This window comes from Helianthus annuus, chromosome 3 (assembly GCF_002127325.2).
Source record: "Helianthus annuus cultivar XRQ/B chromosome 3, HanXRQr2.0-SUNRISE, whole genome shotgun sequence".
Taxonomy (NCBI): domain Eukaryota; kingdom Viridiplantae; phylum Streptophyta; class Magnoliopsida; order Asterales; family Asteraceae; genus Helianthus; species Helianthus annuus.
The window spans coordinates 83,107,732-83,119,182 of NC_035435.2; the positions used below are offsets into that span (position 1 = coordinate 83,107,732).

General features: G+C 34.9%; 1 protein-coding gene and 1 long non-coding RNA gene across 2 annotated transcripts; both read left to right on the forward strand.

Moving 5' to 3' along the window:
- Window positions 1-2,461: 2,461 nt before the first annotated feature.
- On the forward strand, window positions 2,462-3,937 carry LOC110902390 (uncharacterized protein HI_0077-like). Its single transcript, XM_022149065.2, has 2 exons — window positions 2,462-3,484; window positions 3,570-3,937. Exons 1-2 carry the CDS (start codon window positions 3,359-3,361, stop codon window positions 3,882-3,884), a joined length of 441 nt encoding a protein of 146 aa, XP_022004757.1. The 5' UTR covers window positions 2,462-3,358; the 3' UTR covers window positions 3,885-3,937.
- Window positions 3,938-8,887: 4,950 nt separating this feature from the next.
- On the forward strand, window positions 8,888-9,215 carry LOC110902392. Its single transcript, XR_002571077.2, has 2 exons — window positions 8,888-8,947; window positions 9,021-9,215. It is a non-coding gene; the product is annotated as an uncharacterized LOC110902392 (long non-coding RNA).
- The last annotated feature ends 2,236 nt before the right edge of the window (window positions 9,216-11,451 follow it).

The following is an 11,451-nucleotide window of genomic DNA, read 5'->3' on the forward strand; positions in this document are numbered from 1 at the left end:
GAAAACCCACAGTGCTCTGCATACAATTCATACATCTCAGCAACGTCTTCCCACTGCTGAAACACGGTTTCAATTCTTGGTTTGAGGTTATCCGGGGCAACCGGGCACCAGTAGCGTGTCCCATTCGGAGTGAACCAGGAAAAGCACTCATCCTCTGACTCTGTGCCGTGGTCTGCGAAACAAAACACACCAAAAAAATTCATATACATCAGACATAAAAGCCGACTACATAAAAACTTCTGTTTTTTTTTTTATAATTTAAAAAACTGAACAGGGGATTTAGTTTGCGTGAAACAATGGTATTAGGTGGGTGATCCAGCACCAAAATGTAAAACACACAAACATCTGTTTATTTACAAAAAAAATCTATAATAAACAACAAATAACTATTTTTTACACCAAAAGTAAAAATCTGAATTATGTGTGAACCTGCATTAAAATGTAAAAACTAATATACACAATTAACAACAGGGTGAAGCAGTATAAACTTAACCCCCAAAACTCAACCCCCACATCCAAACATCTGTTTATATACAATAAAATATGGATAATAAACAACAAATAACTATCTTTTACACTGAAAGTAAAAATCTGAATTATAGGTGAACCGACATCAAAATGTAAAAACTAATATACACAATTAACAAAAGGGTGAAGCAGTATAAAGTTAACCCCCAAAATCCAACCCCGATTCATTCTTGATACCTATGCTAAGTCGCCCCCCCCCCAAAAAAAAAACAAATTAAGGTTTTGACCGGAATATATGTTACCAATGTCTGTTGCCTGAGTTGTTGGCATCAATGGAGTCTGGAAACCACCTGAACTTGATCCTCGCTCAACCCCCGACATTCCGGAGAAACCAAACTGCCCTAGAAACAGAGTGCCACCGACATCAACCCCAACCCCGGCGCCCCGTTGGGGGTGCCAATGATCAGATTATCAGCATCACCGGCAATGCCACCGGTGATTTCTCCTTCCCCGTCGCCATTCGGAGGATTATACATTTCTGGGAGTTTGATTTTGGGTTGGTTTTTTCCAGTGAAGGGGATGATTGATGCAGGAGGTTTTTAGGAGGTGAGAGTAGAGAAAAAAAGCCAGAAGGTGAGATGTGGGTGTTTCAAGCAGGAGAGTTTGTTTATAAAGAATGAGGCTTGATTTTAAATATTGGGATTATGAAAAAGCTACAGTGGAAAGCATATCATTTCTCTGACAATCGAAAATGGGGAAAACGGTTATGACAAAGGGGCGATGGCTGATTGAAAAGGAGAGAGGGGGTAAAATTACCATACTAACCTTCACAAAAGTCATGTGAAGAAATGACACGGCAAGTTGTTATTGGTCAATATTAGTTCTCATGGTTCTTACAACTGGAGGTGGTTTTCATTTTAGCGGTCCCCTATATATATAGGGAGAAGATCATACGAGAACCATCTCTTATTGCGAGAACCGCGAGAACCAATATGAACACAACCAAAAATGCCTAAAAATAGCTAAAAATCACACAAAATTTTTTTTAATATTTTTATATAAAAATCGCTACTTTTTGAAGCCAAAAAAAAATTAATTTTTTTTTAAAATTTTTTTTGCCACTAAAAGTAGCGATTTGAACATTAAAAAATATTAAAAATTTTTTTTTTTGATTTTTTTAGATTTTTTAGGTTTTATGGGGGTTTAGTTTTTAGCATTTTAGCTTGGGGGGGGGGGGAGTTTAGGTTTTAGGGGGTGGGGGAGGGGGGTTTAGGTTCTTTTTTGAGGGGGGGGGGTTAGGTTTTTTTTAGATTTTTTGGGGGTTTTAGTTTTTAGCATTTAGCTTGAGGGGGGGGTTAGGTTTTTTTAGGTTTTTTTTTAGGTTTTTTTTAGCTATTTAAGGTTGTGTTCACATTGGTTCTCGCGGTTCTCACAATAAATGGAGTTCTCGCATGAGCCCCTCCCTATATATATAGAATAAGGATCCATTAGGAACCACCCTTTATTGCGAGAACCAAAGTGAACACAACCAAAAATACCTAAAAATAGCTAAAAACAAAAAAAAATTAATATTTTTATCAAAAAATCGCTACTTTTAGTAGCAAAAAAAAATTTGTTTTGCTAGTAAAAGTAGCAATTTTAATGTAAAAAATATTAAATTTTTTTTTGTGTTTTTTTTATTATTTTTTATTTTTTTAAGTTCTTTAGGGGATTTAGTTTTTAGCATTTTAGCTTTGTGTGTGTGTGTGCCTATGTGGGGGGGGGGGGGGGGGTTTGGGGGATTAGGTTTTTTTTAGGTTTTTTGGGAGAGTTTAGTTTTTAGCATTTTTGCTTGGGGGGGTAGGTTTTTTTTTTTTTTTTTTTTTTTTTTGGGTGGGGGTTAGGTTTTTTTAGCTATTTTTGGTTGTGTTCACATTGGTTTTCGCAATAAAGGTGGTTTTCGCATGAACCTTACCATATATATATATATATATATATATATATATATATATAGGATTAGGTTCAAACGTGAACAAAATCCCAAGAGTGAACTGCGTGAACTGATCTGGACCCTTCATTTCATATAAAGTTGACAAGGGTTGGATTGTAATTTTATAAAAAATGAATTTAAATTATTTTGTTATTAATTCATACCAGTTACAAAAAATATTATTAATTCAAAATCTTTAACATATTTTTTATTTTTCAAGATTATCATTCATAATCTCTTCAACAAATATCCACATTTTCATTTGACTGATCCAAACTTCACGTCGGCCATTCATCAATTTCATAAATCCAGAATATTCAAGTTCATATTTGGTTGTTCATCACGTCATATCACACCGGAAGATCGATTATTGTCGTCGCTGTTAATTGCATCCTTGCCGTCATATCTTGCCGGAAGATCGATTATTGCCGTCGTCGTCAATTGCATCCTTGCCGCTATTTGACTGGGTATTGTTGTCGCCGAAAGATCGATTATTGCCGTTACCGTTAATTGTTTCGTCAGACATTCATCAGAGCCGGACTAAGATTCCGGCGAAGAATAATCAGAGTTTGTAATTTTAGATTCGATTATTGTCATCGCTGTCCCAAGTTTGTTTATGAAAAGCCTTTTTTTCCGGCAGTCCGCTGTAAAACCAGGTTTGTAAAACTTGAGCTTTTAGCCATTTTTTGTTTGTGTATAATATTCAGGTCCGAGGTACACATGTGTAATGCTTCTTCTATACATGCCAACATGATAGTACACATGTGTATAATACAATATAATTCACCAATGTTAGCTTTCAACACTGTAGCAATATAGCTCAATTCTGTTTGCTAGTTTTGTTTTTTCATGGATGCACACCAAGTATTTGATAAAATGCCTAGCTGGTTTTCAGTTATATAATGTTGATAACAATTTATTATGCAGGTGAAACTAGTGTCGCCTAGTCTTATGCCGAAGCTTGGGAAAGCCGGAAGCTTACGAAGCAGACATGCCATTGTGCACAGCCTTGTGCATACTGAAAGCTGGGCCATTGATTTGTCTTGGGTATTATATTCCAGAACTTCTTCTAGGTGTTTGTAGTGATTGATAACGGTTGCAAAATGCAAATGTGTTATATAATTTGTGTGAGTGTTTGCGTATACTATTTAAACATGATATCATTGCGCTTTTTGGTAAGCAAGAGTCAATGCCAAGAGATTTCTTTGATGATTTTGTAAGAGTTTCACAAGATGAAGGCCGTCATTTCACTCTTCTTGCAGCCCGACTTGAGGAATTGGGTTCTTATTATGGAGCTATACCGGCTCATGACGGTTTGTGGGACTCGGCTGTTGCTACTTCAAAAGACCTATTTGCACGCCTATGCACACATGTGTACTTATATGCTTACTATGTTTGTACACAAGTGTACTTGAATATTTTCGTAACAAGTACTCATGTGTACTGAGTTTACTCTGTTACAACTATGCACATATGTATTTTGAAAGTGTTGAATGAAATTTATTATACATAACCTATATTAAGTACAGTAACATGTCAATTAGTCTAAAAAACAAAAAAGCCATACAAATACAAAATCAACTTGTGTTCCACTGTTTCAAAAAAAAAAAAAAAAAAAAACAAAAACAAAAACAAAACACCAAAACATCAATTGTTTTTAGACTGCCAATCACCACATGTTTAATATTATCAACATATGAAACATCAGACCGTCACACGTTTAATAATGTCAACCAACATATACGTACTAGTTACAACCTATTCCGCTAGCCTTGTGATGTTCGACTGCTTCAGCCATGATGCGACTACGATGCTCGTTGACCTTTGAAGTAACTAGCTTTATTGCGTACTTTTTCCTCAAACATGTCAAGCATGCCTTCTTGGCGGTATGGCCGAACAATCGCGGCTTTGTTCCTTTTATTTTATCAGCATCCCCGAAAATATTTGCTCCGCTTGTTCGCTCCTTTTCCCCATAGTTTAGCATCGATGCAAAGCAATTTATGACCCCATCATTAATCCATTTACTTGGTTGTAAATACATCATTTGAAATGGTACAACCCAATGCTAGTTGCAGTTTTAAAGACCAATTTACTGCAAATAAGACATTATAATTAATAATCTTTACAATTTACAGTAATACAATAATTCCCCTTACGTATCCAAAAGGAGCATACATTTGTGTACCAATAATCAAACATCCGAGTACACATATGTGTATCAAAGAACCTACTTATCAGTACACATGTGTACATCGTAAAATTAAGATTTTTGGGCAAGCAGTACACATGTGTACATAAACGATTCCACATCAAGTCAACCAACCGAAGAGCCAAAAATCACTTAAAAACATAGCACAATCCATCATTTTGTTTAATTAAACTTATTACTCAACAAAATCAAAAAACAGAGCACAAATCAGCCTTGTTAACCACATTGTACACATGTGTACAGCGAGGATTTTTCTTCCATCTCAACCGAATTAAGGACAACGTACACAGGTGTACATCATCGATTATAGGTTATCTAAAGCAAACAAACATGCCTACACTTGATTAAAAATAGAGCACAATCACCGAATTTGTTAAATCAACATTCTCCTTCAAAGGAATTTAACATGAAATCGAATGCCTACTCCTAAAATTCACACCATTGTACTAAATCACTGTAACTAAACAACTATCAGAACACAATATTCAAGCCCTAATTCTGATTTGATGTTCTTAGTTCATTAAAAACAGGAACACAACATGCAACTACTTTCAGAAACATATAAACATTAAGATTTACATTGTGTACCTTTATTGGTTGAAGATCAGAAGATTTTTTTTCGGCGATTTGAATGATCGGACGGTGTTCTTCTTCGTTTATTTGTCGTTGCCAATGAAGATAAGAGAGACAGAGGATACGCAATTTTGAATAAAAGAGAAATCCAGGGATTCACAAACTAACCTATAGATAATTAAGGGATTTTATTGTATCAGAGAAGAGAATATGGAAATTATTTGGTTTTTGGATTTTAAATAACCAATTAATATAATTACACTTTTACCCTTTTGTTTTTAATAAAACACTAAAAACTAACCCAATAATTACAATCCTGCCACCAATTTAAAATCTCAAGATCATAATAATCAATGGTTCAGATCAGTTCACGCAGTTCACTCTTGGGAGGTTGTTCACTCTAGAACCCTACCCTATATATATATATATATATATATATATATATATATATATATATATATATATATATATATAGGGAGGGGCTCATGCGAGAACCACCCTTATTGTGAGAACCTTGAGAACCAATGTGAACACAACCTAAAATAGCTAAAAAAACCAAAAAAAACTAACCCCCACCCCCCCCCCCCCCGAAAAAAAAACCTAACCCCCCCCCCTAAAGCTAAATGCTAAAAACTAAAACCCTCAAAAAACCTAAAAAAAACTTAAACCCCCCCCCCAAAAAAAAAAAAAAAAAAAAACCTAAACCCCCCCCCCCACCCCCAAACTAAAATACTAAAAACTAAACCCCCAAAAAACATAAAAAAATCTAAAAATTTATTTTTTTTAATATTTTTTATGCTTAAATCGCTACTTTTAGTGGCAAAAAAAATTTTTTTTTTTTTGGCTTCAAAAAGTAGCGATTTTTATATAAAAATATTTAAAAAAAAAAATTTGTGTGATTTTTAGCTATTTTTAGGCATTTTTGGTGTGTTCACACTGGTTCTCGCGGTTCTCACAATAAGAGGTGGTTCTCGCATGATCTTCTCCCTATCTATACTACTTTAATAAGGATATAGGAAGGACAGAATGGTAATTGAACAATGTGTTGAAAACACCCTCAATGCACAATGTACAACTGTTAAGGCACAAGAAAACACAAAACCATTTACCCTTTACAAGGTTCTACATCTGCCGTCCAATTTTGTAACTTTCTCACACGGATCAAGATCTGGACCGTCCATTTGACTTCACACGGATCACCAATTGCTTTCTCTCTCAATGCTCACACATCTCACAAAACAACATCAGATCTTCTCTCTCTCTTCTCTCTCTCTTCTCTCTCTTCTCGGCGATCTATTGCTTTCTCTCTCAATGCTCACACATCTCACAAAACAACATCAGATCTTCTCTCTCTCTTCTCTCTCTCTTCTCTCTCTTCTCGGCGATCTAGGGTTTCATGAGATCTATCACCAGATCCGTTTGAATCTATCACCAGATCCGTTTGATGAGCAGATCAAGGGTTTCATGAGATGTTCTGGCAAGGGATCCACAGATTTGAACAAGGGATCCGTTTTATCTGGCAAGGGATCCACAGATTTGAACAAGGGATCCGTTTGATGTTCTGATAAGTTGCTTTATCTTTAATCTTGATGTAGATTTGTTAGTAGATATCTTACCATGTTCTTTTGTGATTCTTACTTTTCAGGTGAAGCGGTTGACGGATGTTCGAAGGACGAAATCTGAGGTTTACGAAGGATTTTCTCATGTGTTTTGTGATGAATCGACTCAGGTTAGGTTCTAAATGTTGATTTATCTTTAATCTTGATGTAGATTTGTTAGTAGATGCGGTTATTTCAAATTAGGTTGAAAGTTTTGTGATATTTGAATTTGTATTTTTGGTGATGATAGTTAGCTTAATTTCAGATATGACATAGTGAAAGGATAAATTGTTTTTGTAGTTTTGATTTTACTTTGTTCTGTTATATTTTGATCTTTTCCTTCATTTTTGGGACTGATAAGTGTCATGGTTGTGTGATAATTATGATATTTAGGTCATTTAGATATGGAATAGTGAAAAGATAGATTGTAATGTATTTTTGATTTTAGTTTGTTCTGTGGGATGCTCGATGAGCAGATCTAGGGTTTCAAGAGATGTATCACAAGCTTTATCTGGCAAGGGATCCACAGATTTGAACAAGGGATCCGTTTGATGTTCTGATAAGTTGCAATGAGTGTTATATATCTTACCATGTTCTTTTGTGATTCTTATCTTTAATCTTGATGTAGATTTGTTAGTAGATGCGCGTATTTCAAATTAGGTTGAAAGTTTTGTGATATTTGAATTTGTATTTTTGGTGATGATAGTTAGATTAATTTCAGATATGACATAGTGAAAGGATAAATTGTTTTTGTAGTTTTGATTTTACTTTGTTCTGTTATATTTTGATCTTTTCCTTCATTTTTGGGACTGATAAGTATCATGGTTTTGTGATAATTATGATATTTAGGTCATTTAGATATGGAATAGTGAAAAGATAGATTGTAATGTATTTTTTATTTTAGTTTGTTCTGTGGGATGCTCGATGAGCAGATCTAGGGTTTCATGAGATGTATCACAAGCTTTATCTGGCAAGGGATCCACAGATTTGAACAAGGGATCCGTTTGATGTTCTGATAAGTTGCAATGAGTGTTATATATCTTACCATGTTCTTTTGTGATTCTTACTTTTCAGGTGAAGCGGTTGACGGATGTTCGAAGGACGAAATCTGAGGTTTACGAAGGATTTTCGCATGTGTTTTGTGATGAATCGACTCAGGTATGTCACTCGCAACTCGCAAGGAAACTTTTTTTTAGGATCTGAATTTAATTAGTTATACCTTTGGTTAACGACTGTCACGATCACTATTATTACAGAACAAGCTCACTCCGATCTTCTGGCTGCCGGAGAAAGTGTATCTGCTTGGAGAGTCTCGGAATTGGCTTTGGCGACGCTGAACGCTGCTTCATTCGAATCGATGGGGGCTTCATATGCAGAATGTTCCCTCACTTAGTGGTCTCATGCTCACTCAAGCAGAGGTAAAGTAAAGTTTATCATCATTCATCAATTTTCTTTTCTTTTTTTTATAATAAAGGTTTTTATATTTGCAACTTGACAAAATGTGATTTATATTAAATTTATTTTAAGTTAATAGTGTACTGGTTATAACTAATATCAAATCTTTACTAATACTTGATTTCTTTTTATGATGGTTGACTTTGCGAGAACTAACGGAGCATTAGTGTCAAGAATGGGCTGAGATTCGAATTCAGTCGGTTTTTCGCTCTTTTTTGGTAATTTCTAAGCCTTGAATATTAATTTTTAACATGCTATGCTACTGAGAGAATATAAACTTGACTATATTTTGTGTTTTATGATGTGTTTTGTTATTTTTATGCTTTTTGTTTTTTAACTGATCTTAACCCATTTGACTTATGCTACAGACAAAAAGGGATCAAGATCGGGACCGTCCATTTGACTTCACACGGATCACCATATGCTTTCTCTCACAATGCTCACACATCTCACAAAAAGGGATGCCAAAAGCAGGGAAGTACAATCTACAGGAAAAAGCAACACTTTACTTTTGTGTGAAAGACAGCTTGCTTGCTGCAGTCTCTATAATATATCAACACTCTTCCATACACTGTTTGAAAGACAGCACTGCTTGCTTCAGTCTCTATAAATAATCCAGAGATATCTACACTCTACTCACACTTTACAAACTCTCAACTACACTCAACTGAAATTGTAAGTTTATCTCAGTTGAATAATCCTACTTTCAAAACATCAACTTAACAACTTCTATTTACTTCGATTTCAGAATATATCAACTCTTTGCATTCGGATCTTGCGTTGTTTCTCGGCTCTCACATCAAGGTTTTAAAATTTTTGTCGGCTTTTCACATCTCCCTCTTGCATTGTTGTAAGTTCTTTCAAATATGACATAGTGAAAGGATAAATTGTTTTTGTAGTTTTGATTTTACTTTGTTCTGTTATATTTTGATCTTTTCCTTCATTTTTGGGACTGATAAGTGTCATGGTTGTGTGATAATTATGATATTTAGGTCATTTTTGGGGATGATAAGTGTTGTAGTTCAATGAAAATTATGATAGTTAGGTCAATTTTAGATATGGAATAGTGAAAAGATAGATTGTTATGTACTTTTTATTTTAGTTTGTTCTGTGGGATGTTTTGATATATTTTTTCATTTTTCGGGATAGTGAAAGGATAAATTGTTTTTGTAGTTTTGATTTTACTTTGTTCTGTTATATTTTGATCTTTTCCTTCATTTTTGGGACTGATATGTGTCATGGTTTTGTGATAATTATGATATTTAGGTATTTTTGGGGATGATAAGTGTTGTAGTTCAATGAAAATTATGATAGTTAGGTCAATTTTAGATATGGAATAGTGAAAAGATAGATTGTTATGTACTTTTTATTTTAGTTTGTTCTGTGGGATGTTTTGATATATTTTTTCATTTTTCGGGATAGTGAAAGGATAAATTGTTTTTGTAGTTTTGATTTTACTTTGTTCTGTTATATTTTGATCTTTTCCTTCATTTTTGGGACTGATAAGTGTCATGGTTTTGTGAAAATCTAAGGTTTACGAAGGATTTTCGCATGTGTTTTGTGATGAATCGACTCAGGTTAGGTTCTAAATGTTGATTTATCTTTAATCTTGATGTGGATTTGTTAGTAGATGCGGTTATTTCCTACATCCGATGTTTTAGTTAGGATTTACCTTTTTAATTTTTTTAATGTTTACTTGTTTGTTTATATGTCAAATGCAGATTAGTAAGACAAAGGTGTTTCTAAGGGCCGGACAGATGGCAGAGTTTGATGGTTGTCGGACTAAGGTCCTAAGTTATACGACCTAGATGGCTTGGATGTTTCCCAAGTGTTCTATGATGCATAAGCTGAGCCTGTGAGGGTATGATGCATAAGCTGAGCCTGTGAGGCTATGATGCATAAGCTGAGCCTGTCGACTCTATGATGCATAAGCTGAGCTTGTGTTCTTAATATGTCTGAACTGAAACTGTTAAGGCTATGATGCATAAGCTGAGCCTGTGAGGTTACATATGTGTTTCTTGTGCTTAAAACAGCTGTACATCATGCTTTAAAGGTTGTTTAAGTTTAGTGGAAAAATACTCTTGTACATCATGCTTTAAAGCGGGGTTACATAACACAATAGACTGTGATGATGATTGTATTTTGAGGGTACATAGAAGATCCGAGTAGCATCTTGGCGGGGCAATATCCAGGTTGCATAGTTCTCACTTTGCAACCGTGTGTTGCAGCCATGGCTTTACCCGTAGTTGTGTTCATCTATCAATTACATGTCTGAGTCTTCCAGTTGTAAAAGTATTATCACCGATTCACAGATCTAAAAGTACATGTCTGATCCGTGTGATAAAGTTAAAAAAATGGTAATTGAACAAGGTGTTGAAAAAACACTTAATGCACAATGTACAACTGTTAAGGCACAAGAAAACACAAACCCTTTTACCCTTTACAAGGGTATACATCTGCCGTCCAATTGTTTTACTTTCTCACACGGATCAACATCGGGACCGTCCATTTGACTTCACACGGATCACCATATGCTTTCTCTCTCAATGCTCACACATCTCACAAAACAACATCAGATCTTCTCTCTCTCTTCTCTCTCTCTTCTCTCTCTTCTCGGCGATCTAGGGTTTCATGAGATCTATCACCAGATCCGTTTGATGAGCAGATCAAGGGTTTTATGAGATGTTCTGGCAAGGGATCCACATATTTGAACAAGGGATCCGTTTTATCTGGCAAGGGATCCACAGATTTGAACAAGGGATCCGTTTTATCTGGCAAGGGATCCACAGATTTGAACAAGGGATCCGTTTGATGTTCTGATAAGTTGCTTTATCTCTAATCTTGATGTAGATTTGTTAGTAGATATCTTACCATGTTCTTTTGTGATTCTTACTTTTCAGGTGAAGCGGTTGACGGATGTTCGAAGGACGAAATCTGAGGTTTACGAAGGATTTTCTCATGTGTTTTGTGATGAATCGACTCAGGTTAGGTTCTAAATGTTGATTTATCTTTAATCTTGATGTAGATTTGTTAGTAGATGCGGTTATTTCAAATTAGGTTGAAAGTTTTGTGATATTTGAATTTGTATTTTTGGTGATGATAGTTAGCTTAATTTCAGATATGACATAGTGAAAGGATAAATTGTTTTTGTAGTTTTGATTTTACTGTGTTCTGTTATA

Excerpts from the sequence above, each read along its gene's own strand:
- LOC110902390 (XM_022149065.2), top strand. The coding sequence starts at position 3,359 with ATGCAGGTGAAACTAGTGTCGCCTAGTCTTATGCCGAAGCTTGGGAAA. Across the intron at positions 3,485-3,569 it reads GGGCCATTGATTTGTCTTGG|TGTTTGCGTATACTATTTAA; the intron begins GTATTATATTCC and ends AATTTGTGTGAG.